This window comes from Ptiloglossa arizonensis, chromosome 12 (assembly GCF_051014685.1).
Source record: "Ptiloglossa arizonensis isolate GNS036 chromosome 12, iyPtiAriz1_principal, whole genome shotgun sequence".
Lineage (NCBI taxonomy): Eukaryota > Metazoa > Arthropoda > Insecta > Hymenoptera > Colletidae > Ptiloglossa > Ptiloglossa arizonensis.
Window position 1 is genome coordinate 12,660,204 of NC_135059.1, and position 25,890 is coordinate 12,686,093.

Consider the following 25,890-nt stretch of genomic DNA (forward strand, 5'->3'; position numbering starts at 1 on the left):
AACGTAAAAAAAAAAAAAAAAAGGAAGGAGGAGAGGGAGGAAGCTGGTCTCGAACTTTTCTGCGAGCTACTGGTCAACCAGTGTGTAACTTCCGTTTCTCTTCTTTTTCCGATCTTTCTCACGAGATCGCTATTTTCTAGCAGTTGCAGGATTTCCGGCGCTACGAAGATTCCGGGACAAAGATTGCTCGAACCCCTTGCAGCGTCCCCTCTTCGTTCGGTCTGGTTTCACCCCCTATTGCGATACCGTCGTGGAAAAAAGTTCCATCCAGAATCGCCCCTTGAATCCATAAGCCGAGTAAACCGATGCTTTTGATTTATACAGTTAAAGTTGTCCGAGCGAGCGTTGCGTCGCTTTTATGGCGTTTCCTGTTACATTGAATTTAATCATACCGTAGATAATTAAAACCGTTTCGTTTTACAATAAAACGGTAAACGGAAATGCTTTCGGTGTTGGATGACGTTTTAATTAAAAACGTTGACTCGCAATCGTCACACGCGTCACTTGTTATCTTCGTTAAACATTTTTCGACCAACGGTTTGCGCTCATCTTTGAAAATCGACTCCGAGTAATGCAAATTACGAAACGGAAAAATATGTTTCGCATAGAGAGGAACGTTCGAAGATAATGCACTTTTCGAAAGAGAAATAAACGTATCCCCGCTTTCAAGACGAAACATTTCTCTCGAATTCGAGGCGCGTAGTTGTCTCCACCATTGGTTGTGACTCTGGATTCGAAATAAAAATCTCTACCGACCCCGAATTCAAGGCACTTGACGGTTCTCGATTTTTCGCCTTGAAAGCGAAGATCAATGGAACGTACGATTGCTGGCCATTTTCTCGCTACGTGATTTACATTTTCCTCTCGTACGGATCGTGTAATCTTTGTCCACGTGGACACGTAATGGAAAATCATCAAAGTCTTGCACACGTGATGGTTTCTCGCGCGAACAACGCGTCGTGTATACACGAAGACTGATAACAGAGAGCTGATAACGTACACGAGATGCGTTTAACGCTCGTTTAACGTAGATCGTAAAAAATTCATGTGTCGTTCCGTGCAGCGGAAAAACGAGTCTCGTGAGCTTTCAATTTAGAAGACTCTGTCACGCTGGTAGCTCGGAATAATTGAAATCTACCGCGGACAAGATTAATACGGAGGTCACATAATCGTTCCTTGCCAGTGTCAAAAGGTCGGAAAGTTCGTTAAACGCTGGCACGAATATTATTTTCCTTTGGTCGAAGTCAAAGGTCCATTAATCTCCGTCAATTTTACGCATCGAGTTACTCCTATTTTATTCCCACGACATTCACTCGAGAACTCTTGATCCACTAATTATACCAATTAAAGGGTACAGGGTTCTTCGGAGGTCGCTTCTCTGTTCACCGATGTGCACCGTCTGCCATAAGAAACATTTTTTTCGGCACAATTGAAAAAAGTATCACCTCGATGAGAAACGACGTTTACCGAGCATTAACTTACCATAAAAGTGCATTCTACGGTACGTCATCAAAGATTCACTCTTATTCCTCGACGTAAGAGAAAATCTTTCCAAGGAAAGGAGAATCTTCTCCCCATTGTTCACCCAGACTTAACTTATATTCAATGTACGGGTTGAGGCATTCAAGACAGGTCAACCGAATAATACGTTTATTTTGAAAGGTAGAAAGGAATGTTTAAGACAGTGGTTTGACTTCGTGGAGGTGACCTATTGTACGGTAAGTGTACAATAAAATGTGAGTAACCAAAGGAGACATAAAATATAGATTACGATAGAACGCTACGATAAACAAAAAATAGAATCCCAAATGAAACAACATGCTCCGAATCGCTCGGAGCGATTGTTCAAGATTATAAAAAGATTCCTTTTTCTAGATACAATATCGTCCAACCTCTCTTTTGTTCTTTCATCCTCCGACGAACGAATATTTAGCTGGTTAATAAATTAGAATGGAACAAAAATTTCCGAGCTTAAAAATCAATTACCAAGACGATCTTAATATTCGACCTGGCACTCCAGCCATACCCCTTGACTCGAAGCTAACGATCTGCCACGAGACACCATCCGAGAGAAAACAATGATGGGTGTTCGAAGGAAGGATAACAATATGCATCGAAAAAGTGAACGATCGTTTGCGACAAAATGAAATAAATAATCTTACGACTGACGTCGACCCGTATCGAGATAAACATCCTCTTATGTATCGGGATCGAGAGGCATCCAATCAGTGCGACTGCATTTGTAGTGTAAACTTCCAACACGATACCATATTCCAATCCCCGTGTATCTACATTGGTCGGTACGAATCCTTTCCGTACAGCCACTGTCTCTGCTCGAACAGTACCAGAATTGATTAACTGCAGCTCACTCGGCAAACCAAAGCTCTACTCAGTGATACGGGGCAACCACTGTCACCGCGATGATCCAACTTCACGGTTAGCTCTGGAGATTGAGGGTTAAGCACCCTGTCAACCCTTGGGCTTGGAATGGACTATGATGACTGCTACTGGTAGACTACAACGACTTTGTCAACCCTTGAGCTTAGAATGGACCTGAGAGAATATTCAGCTCTGTCATCTTCTTTCGTTAACCCCCCGTGGTACCGTTTAAACTGTAACGAGACGAGAGTGGAGCCATCAACACCGCTTACTATCCAATCATCTTGCAATTCTTATTTCATCTTCGCAAAGTTGGTTCGTGTACAGGTCGGATTTACCTTTGTATCTATCCTGTAGAAAATAACCCAAATCCAACTAGCAACTAACCGAGACTCGTGTGTTATCCGTGCATCTTCGTGAAGTTTAACACGCTTGGTGTGGAATTGGTTTCTCCGAGGAAAAAAGGAATCTTGGGACAGCGGTATGGGAGGGGTTCGTGGATTGGCGCATTGAAAAAGCAAGCGATCGTCCATCTTGAGGTCTCGAGTTCCGGTACTACGGTCCCTGTCATTTTTTTCTTCGGCTCCTGTCCCCTGGGTGAAACCAAAGACGGTAAAGAAAAAACCAGTGTCGACGCTAGATCTGCGAGGATCGATGATCAACGACGAGCGTTGATGAGCGTCAGAGAGCACGTAAGAAGGAGTACACTCCGTAAAGACAAAAAGGAGTTACGTGAGTGCAAAAGAGTCGAAGCGGTGTCTCGAAAGACCTTTAAAGAGATGGAAGAAGCGTCGGGGCGCCTCGAGAATGTCTCGGTCGGGATGATCGAGCGTGGTTACCTCGGTCTGAGATTAAAAGGTGTTGAAACACGAGAAGAGGAGGATCGTTGCGAAGCTGGGCCATTGGAATGCTCGTCGTCGATCCGAGTTCCAGTTCCATCGCATTCTTTTCTTCTTTTTTTTTCTACCTGGGTGAAATCTTTGAAAGACATACCGACCTCTTGAGAGGAGGTTGCGGCTACTGCGGGTTTCCGATGTCCGGGTGTGGAGCTTACCCATTAGAATCCCCATGGTGGCCTTCAGTTTCGCCCCCCTAGAGATTGCGGAGCAAGAATAAACTAGAGATTTCGAAGACTGCTGTTTCTAGTTTAATACGATTGAAAAGTTTTCGAATGTGGTCACTATACGTATAATGTATCTACAAGTGTACGTACAAGTACATCGTACAAGTACAATGTACTCTAAAAACCTATGTTCTTCGAGAAATGTTATTTGCCTCGCAGAGAGTCCTAAATACCCTTCGAATATTGTCCTCTCTGTATATGGTCCTTTGTTTCTTCCTCGAGTCCTACGCCACTGGCGTAAGTTTGCCCCATGGACGTGGTTCGCAGCTTCGTGACTCTTTTAACACAAAAATCACGTTATTTGTCTCCCAGTGAGTCCCAATCCTCGGAATATTGTCCTCTCCGTATACAGTCCCCTGTTTCTTCCTCGAGTCGTGCGCCACGAAGATCTTTCGATCGAAAGTACCCAGACTGCGCGTTTCGGTACGCGCACGTGATTAAATCGTGGCGCACGCCATAGCGTCGTTATTCGCGTTATTATCTCTGTCGCTATCTGCGTCGCAAACAGTCCGAAATCCCTTCAGGGTATTGTCCTCTCCGTATATCGTCATCGGACTGATTGAATCCTCCGGTGAATTTACGCGGGCATTACACAAAGCGGCGCCTATTGATCGATCGATCCGATGGAAATGAAGTGCGCCGTCTACTTATCGCGGTATATCGATCCCGTCGACCGCAGTCGACCCTCTCCTGGAGGCGTCGTCGTCCAAAACACTGGCCAACTTCGTTCCTCGAGCAGTCGATCGTCGATTATACGGACAATACACGCTATCCGGTCGTTCGTTTGTCCACGGAATCTCAGCAATTACGCGTGTATACCGGATGACCTAGTTGTCGTAGCCACTTGGAGCGCTACTCCAGCCAACCAACGAGTCAGGGACGAGATGCAAATTGTCAATCGAAAGGTTCTGCTTCTACCTAGCGGGGAATCTGCCGGTATCTTGCTCGAGATCGACGTGTCTTTGGCGAATTTCACGGGGAAACTCTCAGAGTTACCGAGACCTGACCGGATAGATCCTTGGCGAACGTTCCGGGTACTACACGACGATGTTTCATCGGAATTGATGGATTTTTGAGAACACAGTGAGAAAAAACACGACGACGCCTCGGAAGCGGTGGATGTCACGGGATGGATATCCGTATCGCGAAAATCCAGGGGGAATTTCTTTAATAAGGTGATATCGAGTCTCGAAGGTTTTAATGTTTTTCTTTTTTAATTTTTTCAATGCAACTCTACTCGGGATCTTTTTGCAACAGAACGCTAGGGTCCTAAGAGCCGAACATTTTTCGTACGAAGAGTTTTATTCTATTTCGCATTATTGCAAAGTTATATTTGAAAAATCGAAGAGAAACTGGCACTGTAATAGACCGATTCGAAAGAGCTTTCATTTTCTTTGTAACTTTCTAATCGTGCGAGATACGATAAGAAAACTTTTTTACGAAAATGCTCAGATGGTGAAGAATCTCCCGAAAGAGTTGTATTAAAAAAATGCTTTTAATTTTATCCTCTCCAGAATACTTTTTGTCGGAAAAAAAAATTACGTCATATGCGACTCGGTACGCTTTATGTGTGCAGAAACTTTCATTAAAATCAGACTCGTAGGTTAGGGGAATCTCCTCGTAATGTAACGTTGAAATACTTTTTTGATCCGCTGTAGCCATTAGTTTGCGATGTGCGTTTGTTTTGTTCTTCTCGTGTCGCGGTGAAACGACGAGACGTCCCTACTTCGTCCCAATTACCACGAAACTCTTCGTAGAACAGCCGAAAATAAGAGACACGTATTTTTCTTTAGTAGCGTTATCTCAAGAACAAGGGGTGAAACTAGCCCTGAAAGTTCTGGCCCTTTGTGCTATCTTGAAAATTACGAACGATAGAAAGAAGTTTTTTAAATGAAATCTTTACGGTTCTTTGACGAGAAGCAACATCGGTTAGCAGAATTAATAAAGAAGTAAAAAGATCGTGAACACGTTGCGGACGATCGCGAAACTTGGATCGATTTAATATTTCTCGGGACGCGAGCGAAACGAATTCTTTAATCTACTCGGATCGTAATCTCTTGATTCTTGTTTCTCTCGTTTGTACATACGAAAGAGACGATAAATAATTTTCTTCTATTTATACATGAAACCGTTTCGAATCCATTTTTCCGTGTACAGAAAAGAAGCAAAACGGAGTAAAACTCATCTATAACTTTGATTACAACTTATAGATGATGATTATCGTAGCATTCTATGGATTCATCGGGCATAAACAACAAACGAAGATCGTCCGTAATTCTAGCATCGTTATGCTCCGCAAAAAGACATTTCGCAGATGTACTAACGACAAAGACGAAAAGAGATTCGCGAGCACAGTGTCTCGTGTGAAAAAGGAAAGAAAATGAAAAATAAAATAACAAGAGACGCCACGTGTTATTGGTAACGAAAATTTATTAGTAATGATACAAGCACGATCGAAATAATACCTGAAACTTGTTATTCCGGACTATTTATAACAGATACAACCAAGTTTTGTAATTTTTTAAATCATACTTCATCGTTTCATTGAACAACTTAAACGTTAAAAATCCAATTTTTTGACCAGAAGTTACTCTATCGAGTTTGATCTCATCCTTAGGAGAACACCTATTACGATGATGTTGACGTGTCAAGACCCCTGCATCAGACTCGTTACTTCGGGTCAGATCAATATCGAGTGGGTCAGCACACTCTGAAGAGTGGTGTAAGCTGCGACATGCCACATCACTGCTACTCGTGTCTTACTACGATGAGACGTAGCACGTTCTATTTTCATGTTTCGTGTAAGAAGAGTTGGTCCCTGATGGTATCATTTCGTTGCATTCTTTCTTTCTTCGATAGATATTATAATATTTAAAATTTCTTCGTTCCAACGAAACGATCGAATCTATCTTCACGTCAGCTAGCGTAAACTTATGCCTCTTAGGATGCGTCATTGTTAAACCTGCGAAAGGACACTTGCACTCTTACTCACCGATAAGAATTTTCAGATAACAGGCAATCAGAATCATTGCATTGTATACGAAAACTACTATTATTGTTGTCAAGATTCGTTACAGTTCCTCGAATCAGTTCGGTAGATTTAGCAACGAATCGTCAATAGCTATTTTCTCGAAGCCATTAATTTCGTTCATTCGTCATTTGAACCAATGAGTCGACTCACTCATGGTGGTTCTCAAAAGGTACTCGTGTGTTTCGATTTGTAATCGATGCTCTGATTGCTTTCGAACGATCAACTCGCATGAAAGTTAGCCTAACCAGGGACTTGTTCACTGAAAGCTGTGATTAGTGACCATTCGTCCTCTGACTATCATCGGCAAACTTCAAAGGTATACATTGAGACGCGTCCGATCGGAAAGTAAGCAATTAAACGCCAGTCCAGATTGATATTGATATATACATTAGGGCATTCAGAGATTGTCCGTGGTCGTCATCGAATACTATTGAAGCTATTAGAATTCAACGATGCGAAACAGACTCGTTGGAGTTCAATGGTACGAAGAGAATTAACATTAGAATTACCGAACGTATTAATTTACGAGTACCATTAGTTACCTATTCTGATGTTCTTTTTATCGATAGAATTTCATAGCGAAAAAATCGATTCAAGATTGGTATCGTTGACGATTTTTACTTAATTCGAATGTAGCGTTCCTCTAAAGTTTCACTATCGAAAAATACATTTCGAACATTTAATTCTGAAATTTACAAAAAACGAGAACGCGTTATGTATCTCGAGCGCAGCACCTGGCATATTTAAAAGTGTTTACCACTTGAGAGCCGTTTTTTTTTTCGAATGTTTATCGTCGGATCGTGGCTTTTTTCACTCTTCCATTTATTTTTCATACCTAATAAAGAAAAAGGAACGAGACGTTTCCTGCAGCTAATAAAACTTTCGACTTTAATAGAATCCATTTAACGATGAACTATTATCTTAAAAAAAACTAAACACGTAAATATTCTCCATCTCTCGTTAAACTGTTTGATCGTTAAACGATCAAAACTGATCCTCCCTTTTAATCCCGAGACAAGATTTAGGAAGTGGAAGTATCATTTCTACTCGAACACGAATGCTCCTCGTGTCTATCAAAGATGATGCTCGCAGAACTTGAACTGCTAATTAAATATTCATCGTTTCGTACCGGAATAGACGACCGTTTTTAACATTTTTTATACCCAAGCCGATCGGTCTCATCTTTATCGATTAAATCGTTAGAATCCACGAACAAGTGATCGATTTATCTCTGTTTTTATTCCCGTGGAAGTCGACCGATCCCCTGAGTAAACTAGTGACACAAATGTCACGGAATGCTAGAGTAACCTTTTTACCTATTCAGTCCATCCCGTTTGGGACGTCTTCCGCTGCTACGCCGAGATGTTCGTAATACCCGAGATTAAAGGACAAGGATAAAAGCTTGTTCGTCTTACGTTCGTCGGAAGGAGCTGGGACTCTGGTCTTAAAGCTGACTCTTTGTGTAACCGAGGAGAGGGAATCGAGTAGTTCGAGCGAAAGTTTCTCAGGACTCGACTGGGACTTCTTAAGTCTGCACTAAGACTTGGCCGAATTTCATTACGTAAATTCGAGTGAACGGCTCATTTTCTAATAGACGAATGGACGTTGAAACAATTAACGAGGAAAGGTCGCGCAACCTGTTCCACACGGAAACGAGCTTTACCGACCAGCAGATACCATTTTATTGCCGCAACAAAGATTTTACTCTCGAAGAGGATTTGTCGTTCAAGACCAGCCGAGTCGATGAAGAAGTTGCTCTCCGTTGGTCGTCCTCTGTTCCCGTTTTTCGAAAGGTTAACAAGATTGCGAAACAGTCTTCTATTTATTGGACATCCTTGTCTCTCGAAGTAGGTTTCCTACGTGAATGCCACGCTACGTGAACTCGAATACGTAACCTAACGTTTCCTGGACTTCCTTTCGACTGTGTGTGCTTCGACCGTGTTCGTACGTGGCTTTAACGCATCTTTTTCAATTTTTGTAAATCGTTGGAATCACAGTACTCCGATCACTTCTCGAAAGAATTTTAATCGTTGAACCAGCAATCAGGTGACAATGCAGTTTCGAGTGCGAATAGTGCAGATGTAGAGGTACGAAATGATAATTATTTCGGTTTGAAAAGTATTCTCTTCGATCATTCTTTTTGCAATAGTTTTAAAAAGATATTATGTTTCAATAGCTGCGACGAATCGACAACTTTGAGAAGAAATGAAAATACTGCCAGGATTTCCCTCTTTGAATATAAATTTTTCAAAATAACGCTGAAAATTAATTGTGGTTATCGCTGCAGGTTTTTATATATCGTAGAATTGACAATTTTCAGAATTCTTCATACAATATTGCTGCTACGATATATCTAAGTTTCGACCCAGGTGGAACGTTATTTACGAGATATTTTTCGTTCACAGTATTTTACTTTGTTTCTTTTTTGATACTACTAGTTTTCATTTTTTTTTTTTTTTTTTTGAGCAGAGAGAGAGGATGTGGTCACAGAGAAAATTGAACTTTATGGCAGTTTCTTTGAATAGGAGGCAATTTTATGGAACCAATAGACTTACTATTTTTTCCAATTTTATTACGCCTATGGTTTTAAATAAAAATGTGGTTTAGTCGTAGATCACAGGCTTTTGGATTGTTTCCCTTTTCAGAGAATTGTCTTTAAAGAAGAATATTCGTACGAAAATCAAGTATTAGTAGTTTTTTACATTACAATTTTTCCATACCGAATTAAACGGTGCGAAAATAAATTTTGAAAAATGAACTTTCTTCTCCCATTTCAAAAGAGAAAAAAAATATTATGGAAAAATAATCTGATCGAAAATACCGTATCCTTGCTCGCTTAAGATATCCTCAAAAGAGGAAAGTTCCCACTTACAGCCACTTGTAATTTGCGTAGAAAAATAAATTGGAGGTGCGAATAAAAAAACTTAGAATAGCGAATATTAAGTGAATATCGATACTTTAAATATGAATAATGAATATTGAGTGAATATTAATACTTTCTCGTTCGATTATTAACAAATTAATTTAAGCTTTTTAAAACCCTGCTCTATACTTTCAAACTTTTTCTTCGTACAAAATCTGTTCTCTGCGTAATTGTACAATTTTTATTATTTTTCTTGCATCTTTGTGTTCGATCGATTCACTTTCTTCGTATCTGAACAATCATTTTTAATCTCCACTTCATCAAATTTCCATCGGCTTCGCATTTGTTATTCCGAAGGCTTCGATGAATTCATTATCGCTTTTGTGCATTCGTTATTATTCGCTGCTTTTATGCGTACCCGTGTCCGCGAATGTGTAAACCGTGTGTTAAACGTGCGCAGAATATATGGGCTTACACAAACTGAAATATTAATATTATTATATTAACTTATGAAATATATACATCCATACGTTCATCGTATTAGCATACGTCATAAATGCGTAAAATTCGTAGTTTGATTATTATGCTCGCAAATCAATTCTGCGGCAGCAATATCGGTAAAATGATTGGACGCGAAAATGTTTGTTGGACACTTATGTCAAATTATGCGCATAATCCGTCATTTGCATTTTGTCTAGGACATTTTGACAGCGTCGGAGCAGCTTTTAGTCGGTGGGTCGATTAATCATTGATAAATATTGCATCGTATCAAGGAATTTTTCACCGTGTGTTTCCATATTGTTACTCTCGAACATAAATTATACGTAAACAATATTTAGTTCCGTGATGCGTAAGATAGGTGCACGTTCATTTATTTACTCGACTAGGAAAAATGGAAAAAGTACAAACGTTCAAAATTTGGTTAACGTGTATATAAAGTATCGGTGGTCGAGTTCCACACGAATGTGCTTTATTAAAAATAAACGATTATTGAAATTAACCAAATTTCGTTAAGCTTCGAAGACTTTTAATTTCCAAAGTTGTGACAGGATAACCGTTTTAAATTAAAATGCGATCGAACAGACATTAGAGTATTACTGTTATCATTAATTAGTCTCCGTTTCTTTGTTTTTCGAAACGACATTTTCAAAAACCATCTTTCGCTCTGCTTCTTCGATAATCCTGCTTTTCATATCTAAGTAAATATCTTCGGCTTCTCTTTAATTAGTGAAGCAAAACGTAGGAGGATAATATTATTTTAAGGGTTGAAATCCAGCTGTTGCGAACGTTTAAAAGAACGTATTTCATCAACGTTTCAATTTCGTAATTAAGAGTCTCATTTAGGAGGAAACACATCATCAGGAGATGTTCCGTACACTTTATATCTACCTATTCTGCTATACACGACATGAAAAATATTTATACGAATCATCTTTCAGAAATCATGGGATACTTGAACGTTTTAACAAATTTCGATCGTATAACGTAAATTATTGAAATTTTATTTCGCTTCGGTCTCGCACGTATCTACGGTCACGTGTTCAGTATCAATTGAGCGCAAACAAACGCATATTTAGTCATCGAAATGTTTTAAACGATGACATTTTTTCAAATCGTGTTTTTCAATCTATAAAAAAAGAGTTTTTCAATCTCAACAATTTAAATTCTTATCAACGATTTAATTATTATTCTACAAACAGCTACCGGTGTAAAATCTGAGGGATGATTGTTTTTCGTTGCGACTATTTCAACGATTTCTATTACTTTTTCAAGTCTTTGTACCGTTTCGGTAGGTGTCCTGTGTCTCTTCTGGATTTACGTATCTTCGAGGTCTTGCAAATCACAATACAATATTTCGTTTCGTTTGATCTGTGTCGAGTAAGACGCAAGAAACAAACTCGGAGCATCGTAACCGAACGTTGTCTACTATACATCCTAATCTGTTTTACTTTCAGGATATCGGTGATATTTAGAGTGAAATCCGCCAAAGCCGTGAAAATAACTGACGGCAGTTTGCTGAAGCGGTTGGGCGTGATCGTGATGATATTCAGCGTGTTTCTGAGCATTCGTACCTTGGTTGCGCCGCCTGTGGTTATAGTCGCCCGAACCGCAGACGACCTGAAGGCTTATCTCTGCCGGACCGACTGGTGGGATCACAGTTTCACTATACGTGAGTTACCTAACACATGGAACCATTTCTGTGTGCATGTTGCTTTTCTGTCCTTTACCGGTACGGTGATACACTTGTTACGTAATTAAAATAGAGAGCAACTCTTTCTCCGTCCCTAATAGAGACCATAGACGTAGTCATAGACGTAACGATCCTCTGTAAAATAATTCACTTAACCTGTGCTTGGTATCGTTCGATATCCACGGTAACTGTGCGATGCATGGAATTCTTGTATGATCGATACTGATCTACCTTACGAGATAGCTTTGTTTAACACTAATAGAGACCATGGACGTAACGATTCTCTGTAAAATAATTCACTTAACGTGTGCTTGGTATCGTTCGATATCCACGGTGACTGTGCGATGCATGGAATTCTTGTTTGATCTATACTGATCTACCTTACGAGATAGCTTTGTTTACCACTAGAACCACCGATAGTGAACATGTTGCTATTCGTCTCAGATCACACAAGTGTCTTCAAAGTTAGACGGGGAAGGGTGAATTAATTTAAGAGTACCATTAGTTGTCTATTTCGATAATTGTACACGAACATTGTACACAAAGAAATCAAAATGAATAATTTGCGACAAGTGCTCCGAACTTGAATCTCGACGCACGACGTGTAAAGTAAATTGTTACGCCTATGGTACCCATAAGGCTGAGACCACCCCGTTATCGTGTGACTGACAAAGTGACAGACACCACTTGACAGCTTTTCTCAACCTACGCATAACGTCATGACAGAGATCTCGTACGGAGTAGGGTAAATTTCGTTTAACCACTGCCTCTGAAATGACATACTATGTACACCGGGTGTCCATTAGTTCTTTGAGCACCTCTCTTTCCTTTTTAAAAAGGTTCTAGTTGTTGCATGCCTAAAAGTAGATGTTATTTAAACTTTACGATACATTACGAATCAAGGGACGAATCGTTATTTATAAAATACGTATCGTTGAATTTTAACATATTCGTGCCTGTATCGTTTAAATAAAATATCAAAATACTATAGAATTCTATACAAATTTGTTCGTTAGATTAATAACAATTTCTATTTCAAAGTACTCGTTGTGATCATAACGCACATATTCGTGTATAATTTAAGAAATAATTCTAATTTTATAAATACTCGTGTTTTAGATTTCGCGTATCGGAATTATTTCTCGGAAAAAAAAATGATACGCGCGTAATAATTTATATTTTTATTACTAATAAATAGGAGTTCAATTCTCACGTTCATAACCTATTTTAAACTTATATATCGCGGAGCAATCAGTACAATTTAAGTACTGTAAATTCTTGATAGCGGGGTAGCTAGCGATTTTTATCTCGAACCGAGGTTTCATCTCACGTATACCTCCCGACGAGAAAAGTGAATGGCATATACCGAGAATGAAAGGGATACAGCAACAACGAACGAGTCGTCGCATTATTTGAAATTTTGAAGCGACGCGACACGTATCGGTGTACAACTGCAAATGCAAAATAATAATTTTCGTATTTTCCATTATATACTTGCTCGGGGATTTCCACGACCATTGTTCGGTCTATTTATAATATTATCACGGACTATTTTTAATTATACATTGTTTAAATTACTTTTGAGTTCCAAGCGCGTATAATTAACCTCAAAGCTTCTTTTCGTAAAAAGAAATAATAGAAACAAACGCGGACGAAAAGAAACTAAATATTATTGTCCAGGTTTGTAATAAGGGATTGTGTTCTCTGTTTTAAAATGTGTCACACACACGGCTGAATTTTTAATATTTTACGGGAATGTAAAATTTCTAATAATAAATATAAAATAAATACTATAAAAAGAAACACATTACAGAATTGTGAAGAAACAATGTCGTTAAAAACAAACAAAAGAATAGGTATGCAATAAGTGTCACTAGCAGCTGCTGACAACTCGGATCGATGGATCATTCGCACTATATAATACATTGTATGTAAACTGCCACACAAAAGTTTGGAGCACTCTTCCATCTTCAAAATAAACACATCATTCTGTAAAAATCAATGCATCAAACTTTTGAGTGGTTCTGTACACGAACGCGTATCTAAAAAAGCTTCCTTTCTGTAAAAATCCACGCTCCAGATTTTTGAACCGCAGTGTACACGAACGATAAATGAAAGTGATCGCGTTACTCGAACGCCAATGTACGATCGATAAAAGTTGTTACTTGAAAGCGGGAATTACCGCAGATTAGTTCTGTCCAGATTGAACGTTTCGTATACGAGGAACTTGTGAATTGACACAAGACGCATCACCCAGACCTAACCCAGTTCTAAAATCGGTGAAATATTTTAACAAAAGTTCAGAAATTTTCTAAAATTTTTGTCCAAAATTCAGACTTTGGTATCAGGAGAACATGAAGCGTGAGGAGGTATTCCTTTCGTGCCACTTCTGGGAAATGACGTCATTTCTGAGAATTTCCCCGAGACGCGAATTTTGAACGAATTTCTGTACTTTAACGAGAATTTTTCACGGTTTTCGAGACTTTGGTATCAGGAGAACATGATATACGAGGAGGTGTTCCTATCGTGCCACTTCTTGGAAATGACGTCATTTCTGAGAATTTTCGGAATTTCGCGAAACTGACGTCATTTCTGAGAATTTTCGCAAAAATTTTAGCAAAAGTTAGAAATTCTTGGAGTAGAGGGAGTGGAAATAAAGTGGGAAAAGAAAAAATGCTAATTATTTTTTACTTAATAAATTTATTGAAAAAATGTATAGAAGTTACATCGATCTACCTTCTCACAGACTTCCTTCGCGCTGATTGGCGCAGATCTTCTGCGAGTACACCGCGGTACCGCCCCCCTCCGGGTCGGGCCACACTGGCCAAAGTCGCCGAAAAATTTCAGCAAAAGTACAGAAATGATTTCGAAACTCGCGTAAAATTTTAATTTTCCACATTTCTTGGAAATTAACGCAATTTTCAAGGAACCGCGGAGTAGAAATACCTCCTCGACGCTCATGGTCTTATGATAACCAAAGTTCCAAAATCGAACATTTTCTAAAATGTTTGACCGATTTTGAGACTTTCAATAGCGAGCTAATTGGTTAATGGTCGAATTTACCGCTAAAAGGCTCCTCGCCTGGGGTCCAACGATTAGACAGAGACGAAAATGATTTCGAATCGATTGGCCAATCGTCGTTAATTCGAATCAATCGTCTGGCGTGAAACACGAGCAAAGACGACCGCGAAACCGCGGAGCAGCTTTCGCGCGCTTCAGCTTGTTTCGAAGTTGCTGCCTTTGGGGTCCTGTATCGCGTTAAACTTTGTAGTTCTGTTCAGCGTTATCAAAGGAAGACCGAAATTCCTCGGTGAAACGCAGTGAAAGAGATACAGCCGAGTCCGTAACGGGTCCCGATGTCCTGTCGAGCTGGCACGAGCTTCCACAGGATTTCCTTTTATCCTGTGACCGTTCTTCCGGCATTCCTCGGAACGGAGTAAAGGGACAAGAGGGAGAAAAGTGAAAGAAATAAATGCGAATGGAAAAATATGAGTTCGTTTCGTTGAAACAGATTGGAGAAAAGGGATTGCAAAGGGAATTTCGAGCTGAGTGGATACCGAGAGAGAAGAAGAGAGAATCTAAAAGACAGAGGGAGAGAGAAAGAATTACGCAAAGCGAGGAAGGCGTCTGAGACACTAACTTGAGACATTATTCGAATCCACGGGGCATCGGTTTCATCCCCTTTGAAATATGTTGTCAGCTGTACCCGACAAATCGATTTTCAGTTTATTATATTTTCTTTTGGAAAATTCAAAATTCTCTTCCATCTTTGATGACTCTTTAATACGTTAACGCGCCTTTCTCGCTCTCGGGACTTGTATTTGTAACTTATTTTGTCGAGATTTTATTTCACAAACGGTCTAAGTTTCGAATAAACTAAGTCGCGCGGGTTAAGTCCTCCAAAGTCAACAACGAACACGCAACACCTCGAAATTAAGCTTTTCGGAGGACGATAGCACTTTTTACATCAGAATCCACTAGATACGTTATCCTTTTATTTGAATTTACCAAGCGAAACGTTCCCCCGTAGATTGAAAAATCGTCGTTCCGTAAACGATGAATTTTACCTCCATAAACTTTAAGTGGCCATCTTCCGTACAAAGTGCACGGGATATTGCGTACGCGTAATCTTGCGATCAATTTCGAAAGTGTTGCGCGTAACTCGTGCGGCTAATTAAATTTGTGTCAACGATATTTATCGCGCTAACGATAGCGAGATAAAGACGTAACCAGTTTCGTTCCCGCCGAAAGCTAGGTTTATTTAACACTGGAACTATCGATGGTGAATCATCGAAGTTGGATGAAAAAATGGCTAATTAACTTACGAGTACCGTTAGCTGTCCATTTTGATAATTATCCATGAACATTCTGGACAAAGACACCGTTAATAATTTAATCGTTTAAAGAAAAATGTTTCGAGTCGAATACATCAGTTTGTTGGTTCCAGTGTTAGTACGAGAGAAAGATGGCTGCGTAATTCGCAAAGTGTTTCGCGTTACGAATGTTTACCCCGATTTATCACGCGTTGCATGTAAATCCGCCTTTAGACGCGAGAAACACTCCGTCAACACTCACCGGTGTCGTTAATAACGATCGTGCTTGAGAATCCGCGTAATTTTTTAACAAACATCCTTCCCATTTCTCGAGAGAACGATTTTCAAATATTTCCAAATTTTCGACTTTCGAAACATTTGTTCGCAATCGCGAAAATTTCCAAAAACACGCATTACACACCGTAATTAATTTTATAAGTTTACACACGTTGCAAAATATAGTGTACACTTTCCACGATGTTGTTTCGTTTTTACCCTTTTATTTTCATTGCTTTATTCCGGATTTACGTTTTATACGAAACAACAACAGAGTAATTATTTCACGGTTTGGTTATCAATTATTTTATTTTTAACGAACAATGCACCGATCGGAGGCTCGTTTCGAGGCCGGATGCCGCAACCAATTTAATTTTTAATAAAAGTGTTTTTACGTACACGTCGAAAGAAAGATCTGAGTCGGATTATTGTGTTGCATTGATATTATTATATTTGTAAACTGTTATTTGCGAAACATTACGGTAAAAATTACTTTCGCTCGAAAAGATAATCGCAAATAATGGTTACAGCGGAAACAGTTATATTTGCGAAGTAAAATCGAACGATATTTACTTGTATGATGCAATCGACGAATATGGAATGTTTTTTCGAATCTTTTGCAAATCCCTTACAAATACGTTTCGAGATTTAATCGCATCTTGCGCCACAAATTTTGTCACATTCGATGCATATATAGAACGTCTCGACCGAAAGAGGCCACCTAAGTATTTCCTCTATCTTCGATGACAGGAAAAATATTTATAACACGATTTGTTACGAGTTAACGATAGAAAAAAAGTTCTCACAAAGAGAGTGCAAGGCCTTGGAGTCACCAATACGGTTCGAATTCTTTAGAATGTTATATTTCGCTCTCCCGTTACTAAAGATACACGATCATATGCACCGATAATTTTACAGATATTTACAACTCGAGATTCGTCATTCGTTAAGTTTCATCTTTAACTATCATCTTCTCACCGACACAAATTTGAATAGTCTTAAAGAAGAAACGTTGCGAAAGGAAAATACTTTGCAAACTTCTCATTTCTTTCGAGTCTTTTTCAAGATCGTTCATCTTTTTTACCAGGAGAACCTAATTTTCATACAGATAATCTCTGTATAAAATACAGAGATACTTTCTGTCCAACACTTGTAACGCTTTTGCGGAGTTACGTATAAACCTCGATAGTTTACACGATGGTTTATATTCTCCGTTTACGGTCGATAGCAGTATTCAGGGGAAAGAATTGAACGATACGATATTCTCACGCGATTCCACGAACAACTTTCTCTTAAGGCATGACCCTTATGTCTACTGACAAATGGAGCATTCTTTTCAACAATTTTTCACCGTATGTCGGTCGAACGGTAACGCCTATTCGTTGTTTCCTTTTCGCATTATCTGAACAGTAGTGTCTGTCTATACGCGACAAGTCGAGATTATACGTTCGCATATAAACGGGGTTGGTCGCGAATTTATTCCAGAAATCGATCCTTCTCGTATCACAGCCACCGATGCAATCCCGTATTACAGCCACCGATGCAAACTGAAAACTTTCGTATCTCTCGTTGCATCTTCATGAGAATATTTCTGTCCCTCGATTTACGCGGATTACCCGTTCCACGCTGTTCCTTTCCTTTTTCTTTCAGACGAAAGAAACCACTGAAAAGGGTTCATCGGTACGAACAAAAAATTAAAAAGAAAAACTGCCATAAATTGTAAAAGGATTTATTTCGCGTACTTTCGCGAACAGAGTAATCGTTAATAATGAAAAGGGGAAAGGAGTGAGTAAAATAAGCTCGGGTGAATTGAAAATATCCTTCAAAGTGTGTATTCGCGTCTTAACACTTTTATACGTAAAACAATGAGAAGAGTCGTTCTATGTAAAAATAAATACACAGTTCGATTTGAAAAATGAATGCGTAGTTCGATTTCAAAAGTAAATGCATGTTGCACTTTACCGTTGCACCGAGTAGAAAAAAATTACTCGTTCGATTTCGGAGCAGTCTTCCAAAGAAGATCGTCGAGCGAATCGAACCCTTGCATTTTCATTTTCCTCTTTGAAAATTTAATACAGTATTCTTTGATAATAATTAACTCGGTGTAAATTAATGTACAGACGAGATAGGTAATAAAATAGGCAATGAAAAATCGATAAATGAATCCGGTGATCCGTAGTTCGTTAAACTTTCCCGAACCCATTAACCAGACATCCCAAACACTTGAGAGCACAGCAATAGTTAATATTTTGAGTTTACGTCCACGTTCACTGTTGTATCTCACTCTGTCGCATTTTACTTCGTTCGTTTTCTTTGTTGCGCAATTGACAGAAGACGCGATCGATTTAGCCAATAGTGAAGAAAAATTTGAAAAACGGAAGGGTTTCGATTCAAAGTTGGACTCTTTCACCTTTGTCTTCGTTTTAATTTCTCACTTCTTCCACTCGATCTTCAATATCTTCGCTATTCGCTTCTTTCCTCTATTCCTACTTGAATGAAAAAACTCGATCATTTTCTCTCGTATCGTCTTTAAATCCACTTTGCGTCTTCTTCGATGATTTCCACGTGTCTTGCAACGGTTATTTATCAAAAGTATGCAACCTATCTGTAACACGGTCTACCAATTTCCCAACCATTGAGTACAGTATCGCTATTGGTCGATCTTATTTACCGTGGTTGGCCAACAGCGATGCCACGAGCGATGGGAGACCATAGTGGGGGTACAAACAATCGTTTGTCTTCTTGTCGCGGGCGAACGGTACACCTTGCTCGATTTTTATTCGATGAAATCGTTCGGTTGACGTTCCGTCAGTGATACGCAGCCAGTATAAACGTCAGTGGCGAGATCTCTGATGCTCGTCGCGATAGATTTATTTCCGGTCGCAGTAACCATTCGTCTGTCCCCATAAAATGGTAATTTTTTCGAGAAATACCGGGCGGTTAAGGTGATAGACTGCCGCGCGGCTTTACTTCTGGGAATAACGCCAGCGTTTTAACAAATAGAAGCTTTCACGAGTGGAAGGATTGCTCGTCTTTGGCCCGTATCCAATGGGGAACGCGCGAATATTCGTGCGCAGAAGTTTCGTAGTCTTTGAAATAATGCTCGAGCCCTGGACCAGAATTCTTCACGGTTCAGGACGCAAAATTGAAAAGACCGAAGACGTAACAACGTTACGTTAGGAGACTTCAAGGAGCTCGTATCGCCTAAGATGTTAATTGTGGAACAATGGTTTACAAACTCTTACGGGAAGCATTTACATATACACGAGAAAAGAATGTTTCTCATAGAGGAGCGGTAATGTTGAAACAACGATACGAGTAAAATACGCTTTCACGGTTGTTGAATTACGATTATCGATGTATCAGTGAAGAGAGATGTTATCTGTTTTAAACCCGAATTCCATAGACTGCTTGGACGATCACGTTCGTAATTGAATGGATGGCTGTGCAGTGTGACCCAATCATCACCGGTCGATTTGAATTTCACGCTATTTTTAATACGTCGAACCGATTAATCTAAAACTTGACATATGTTATCTGGACAGACGGGAAATTAATCGTAGAAAAATACACGGTGAAAGAACGTGTGTAAATTATTCAAGCGTACTACGAAAAATCGTGATCTTTGACGCAAAAAGTTATGAAAAATTTTGGGAAAAGATTGGTAATTTGTAAAAAAGCCGAACTGGCCATTTGGAAGATATCTTACTCCGTTATTAACTCCCATGTTTGTACTTTCGATATAAAAAAACATATCGAGATTATTCAAATCGTTTGAATTTTATTCAAAAATTAACTCGACCGGTGATGAATGGGACAACCTCTACTTGAACATCGACGAGACGTAGCTTGGACCCAACCAGAATCGATTCGAACTGAGTTCAGTCTCCCGAGAAGTTCGTGGTTCTGATTTGAAAAACGTGAACCATCGTCGCGAGGAAGGATCGAAATTATGTAAATATCGAAATTGTTATTAAATTCGATTACTACGAAAGTAGCTTCGTCGCGTCGGATACTCTCTTGATCCGAAATTAAAATGTCCGTATTAAACTTCGACTTTGGCAAGGAAAGCTTCGTTCGATCAGGTCTGTCGAAGTAAATATCGAAGTAGCAGAAAAGACATTTGGGATGTAAATATACTGCGGAGTAAGATCGAAGTTTCTCATCCAATTTTCCACGGACGATAAAGAAATCTCATTCAAGGGATTGCGGGATTACCTTGGGAAAGGGGGTCGTGCAATTAAATTATGCAGGTAAAATGTGTTGATTTAGGTGACAGAAACGCGATCGCGTAACTTGCCATACGTTGTAGGATTCTATGATTAAGAACGACGTCAGCAACGTCGCGAATATTAAGGAACTCGCGCGAGCCTGAACTCGAATCTTGAGTAAGTCGTTCGAGAACGAGTAAAATACATATTTGGATCGTGCACGTGCATTCTGGAAGACGAAATTAATCGTCGACTGTGTTGCAGTACGGATTGCGAACGATGTTTTGTTACTTTGTTACTTGTACTCGCGATAGTCACGTTGTACTGTCTTTATGGTAGATTAACCCGTAACACTCGACATACTCGACACTTCGTAAACATTGGAAATGCGATACGACGCTTCGTAGGTACGAGCTTTTACTACCGGATGTTTATTTATATATTCGTCTCTTCGCCAAAAGACGAGAATGTCAACTTTGAAACTAGAGAATTTGTAATTCCACCATCGTAATTCCATAAAGCACAATTTCCCCGTTCTTGTTTATCTTGTACGAAATTTTACAATTTACATTACTTACGAACGTCCACATTTTTTATTACGTACGAATGTTTGTATTTTATATTCCGTGTAAATATGTATATTCTATATTTTGTACAAGTATCTCTGTTTTATGTTACTCGTAAATATTTGTATTTATATTTTACTCGGACAATTATATTATCGATTTGTTTGTCCAAAGACGTCGAAAGGAAGTATTCCATTCGAGGATAAAGAAAACAACGGAGAAGATCTTTTTACTTTAACTTTTGCTATTTGTGATAATTTCAACGACAACGGCACTACCACCGATACAATTCCAATAAAATAGCGCACGCAGCAACCGAATATTTCGTGTGATTCTGACAGACCAATTTGGTACCAATCATTATTCGGCCGTGCTCCGACCACAAAGAGTTAATATCGCAAGTGCTAGTTGCAGGAAATGTGATGCAGTAATGCGTTATACGAAAATGTGTTACACAAATGAGTAATGCGCTTCTAACAAACTTGAATACGCGGTACGTTTCTACTTTCGGGTGACAATGTTCATACCGGAGCGACGAAATCGTTCCCAAGTATGTTCATTCGACCCACCAACCGGTAAAAATTAACGTTGCATCGTTTGAAAATTATTAACCGAGCGACGATGCTTCGACGACGGAAATAAATGTAAATACGATCCTGTTCGGACTATTTCTAATTATACGTACTTGAAAATTAAAGAAAATATCGAATAATATAATCAAAATTAAAAAAAAGATCGAGTAATCGAAAATAGACCGAAACGGGCCACAATTGAATTCATTCTCATCGTAAAGACCTGGTCGATCCATTGCTCATATTTTCGTAAATGTACAACGAGGAGTAGAAAAAAATTGATATTCGGCGTTAGTGGTTAAAAATTCGATACGTGCGCGGCATAGTTGATCGTAGATGCAATGTCGCTTAATTTTCTCGAAAATTTTACCGACTACCTACAATTTCTTCTATTTCTACGTGGTCCAAAAGATACCAAATAGCTGAAAATAACGTTCGAGTCACGATTCGATCGAATTTTGTCCGCGGACCGATGTGACCGGAAAGCGATACTCCCCGAATCTAATTTCGATTCGACTTAATTTTCGACAAATAAATATAATAAACGCGAAACCCGATACAACTTTGGACTCCGAGAACGTTATTTATCGTCTCGTTTACAATGCGAAAAATATACGACTTGTCGATAAAGGGTATCACGGGTGTGTCCAACGAACGACAACGTGACTTCTCCGCGATCGGTGAAGTTTGAGAGACACTGTTTCGACCGAGCGAGAAATTCGTCGCAGTTTTTTAATGAAACGCATTTTTTGCGGAAATCAACGATCAAAGAACGTTTAAGAACCATCCAACCAGAGGCCATTTGTCGTTGGAAACGCGAACGTGTCCGGAATTCAGATACGATGGAAGTTCTCGCCGAAAGTGCTCCGAAGAATTTTTGAGGGGATCGTTAAAGGCGTGGAAACAGAAGAGAATTCCTGGCAATTCTGGAGGACGGGCCGATGCATTGGAATTCCAGAAGTTACCCCGTTCGCAAGACAGGAAACAAAAGGGTGTCTTTAAAGGAAAGAGAATAGGTGCTTGATTTACCATGACGGAAATTCTCGATGCCAAGATAGAATTGCTTTCATTTCACCTCGAACTTATTCGTCGAGGAATTTTAATTTAGATTATTCTGATCTAGAATATAATTTACCATTACGTATAGCGCACGGGACGATTCCACGTGAGAGAGAGAGAGTCCATGAATGAATTCTTTTCGTAACGTAATTTACTCTACTGAAATTTAGATAAGGTGTTTCCCGGCGTCGGACGATCTTCAACTTCGCTTTCCTCGAAAACAGAGTCCCGGGTGGGAAAACTTTACACCACACTTGACCGTTTATTTTTTAACGAAGAATCGCCCGGTGTATCGCTTTTGTATACACGATCAGCGGTCAGCGTCGTTAATCATGTTTAAAATTTAATCTAAAGGATACGCGGACGTTCGTGCAAACGCAATCTTATTTCCCTTGAAACTTTCCAAATTTGAAATTCTCGGAAAAATTGCTCATAGAATCCCGCTTTCTTTTCTATCCTCGCGAGTTTAACGTCAGATAAACTTTCGCGGGTTATTAGTAACTCGTACCAGTGGACCTTCTTTTCAAGATACTTTTCTCCAAGGTTTCTCTAAATTTCTCGGGCAAAACCTGCAAAGTTTATAATTGCGTTTAATTTGTTATTTGGGAGCGATTGAAGCGAAAGTTTCCCCGAGTGTTCGAAATTCGTTAAATTCGTAAATTTCGCGAGCTCGTGTAAAATCGAACGAATTTTCGCTTCGAGATGGTACTCGATGCATCGAGCTCTGTAGGTGCCGAAGTTGGATAGATTATTGGTTAATTTATTAGTTAGATTCTTTTATCGCGCGTGGCCACTGAAAAATGATCAAACTGAACAGGTCGGAAATAAGAAACGTTTTACGGTGGCTTTGTAAACTTAATACGGTAAGATTGATACGCTCCTCGTAGCGAATAATTCACAAATATTTGTTGCTCACGGAAACGAACCGAAAGCAGAACTTCAAGCCTTCCGTGCACACTAAATTGAGCAAACATTCGTCGAGAACTCTTGTATATTCTGCCAGTATTATAATTCCGGTAAATTCGACCTGCTTTCGGAGTGCACCCTCCACGAATTACTATAAATCGCATAGATGTATCGATCCATATGCAAATCCGTGGAAACCTCTGACGAAGAATAGTGATTTGGCATATCTTCTGGGACTCGAACATGAAAAATATCCTCGATCGTGGCAGTTATACATCGAATCCTCTTGTAATAAGTTGTGAAAATTCACATTTGCACCAGGTGCTCTAGAAAATGCTTCGATCCAGAAGGGGTGATTCCATTTTCAAGGAATGTTCAACAATCCGAACATTCAAAGGAACTTTGAAACTTTCCACGAACGTACTCCACGTGATCCTATCAATGGATCTATTTTTTTGTTTTGCCAAAGAAGCGATTCGAGGGGTGAAAACAACCCCTTAGCCTTTAACATACCAAGATTAAACGATAGGTGTTCTTTGGCAAGGAGGGTTCTTAAAAGACCACATTACTTTTTCATTATTATATTAGTTATTATTATACTATTTTTTTTTTTTTCACCATCGATCCTATTAATCGTGACGAACCTATTGAAAATCACCTTGGTGACCTATCTATTTCACCATGATCTACACTTGTTGTTTACAACTCACTCTTATAGTCGCTCTATACTCTATTTACAGTTATCCAAGGCAGATGTTTTCCTTTCCTGTCTTTAATAATCGAGGTTAGTAATAAAGCACATAGAAAAATTGTAAGCTACACATTTCCAACAGTTGTAGAGTGACATCAAAGAAACGTATATCAGGGCCCCTGAGGGATTCTGCCTTGCTACGATAAGGGTTAGAGAAAATTTACATATTATCGTAAATATCTCTGAAACCGTACAAGACATAGAAAAAAATTTAATAGAAAATTCCATGGAATTCGACGTCTCGCGACACGACCGCAAAGAATTTTTGAAAAACCTTTCCTTTTTCAAAATCTCCCTCTCTCCTCCCGAATTCTTTATGGCTATAGAACATTAACCACCGTAAAACTTTGAATGAAACTTCTTTTCCGTATTATATATGGTTTCAAATATATTTACGATAACATGTAAACTCGTTTTTCCTTTAAAGAGGTGCTTCATCCCTAGTATTGACAATTTGTTTGCTACGATAGAAATGGATCCACGAACAGGATCACTCGAACTGCGTTTACGTAGTTTCAAATTTTCTCGAATTTTCGAAATGCTGAACATTCCTTGTCAGACCTGTTGTAATTTTTATTACGTTTTACGAAGTATTAGGCTATTGTAAACGGATCTAGAAGAATATAAATTGAATATAGTCTGCACGGAGACTGAAAGAACAACATGAAGATTAATCGTATTTAGCTGCAGCTTGTTAATCCTGTAATCCTTTTTGTATATACTGTTTGCGCACAGTCTACCTTTTTCGATGCTTTTGTCCGTTTTAATGCTATGTACAATGCATTAAAAATTCCAGCTTCAAGGCTTTGTGGAATAGTGGAACGAATATCAAGTATTACCACTACACACGTTTTTCGTTGAACAAAAATTTAACAAATTTTACCGATTCTCTTAGTTCGTTGATATCATCGTATATTTAACACTAGAACTACCAAAGGGTCTTGGTAGAGAAGAAGAAAACTTCTTTTTAAAATTACTTAATTATTAACGGTGTCTTTGCCTACAATACTCGTGGACAATTATCAAAATAGGTAACCAATGGTACTCGTAAATTAATTTGCCCTTTCCTCGTTCAATTTTAAAAGTACACGTGTGGTCTGATACAAATAGGAACGTTCAGTGGTGGTAGTTCTATCGTTAAGAGAGTATGAACGTATACCTTCGTGTCGTTTGCAAAAATATTCGTTACGAATTATTTCAGAATTGTAAATTTACACGAACCGAAAATTGTGATTAACTGGCATGAATTTTTACCGATGAAGTATAACCCCTTTTTCGAAAATGTAGCACCGATCGATTTAAAACGAACGACTCGAGACAACTTTCTCGATCGATTTAAGTTTATAGACCAGTGCAGAGCACACAAGGATGCTGACAATGTGCTTGCAAGGAAGTATAAATTTACATACAATAATGAGCACACAACATAAGACTCGAACTTAAACAAACTTGGTAAATCGAGTCAAGATCGAAAGAGTAAGATCACGCGTACGCGATAGCGGCCGTTAAACTGTTAATAATCTCCACTTTTCAATTAATAGTACTACTATTACTTTTACGATTTATTTTGTAACGTACACCACCGTTTAAAAGTCATAAAATGTCGTAAAAAGTAAAAAATAAAATAATGGAACTCGTTGAAACATTTA

General features: G+C 39.0%; 1 protein-coding gene across 1 annotated transcript in view; it reads left to right on the forward strand.

Annotated features, from left to right (window-relative positions):
- LOC143153538 (metabotropic glycine receptor) overlaps positions 1-25,890 on the forward strand; it is a 203,546-nt gene that overhangs the window by 143,691 nt on the left and 33,965 nt on the right. The window contains exon 8 of the mRNA XM_076324882.1: positions 11,352-11,566. Coding sequence (XP_076180997.1) covers positions 11,352-11,566 — 215 coding nt within the window. The remainder of the gene's footprint in view (positions 1-11,351; positions 11,567-25,890) is intronic.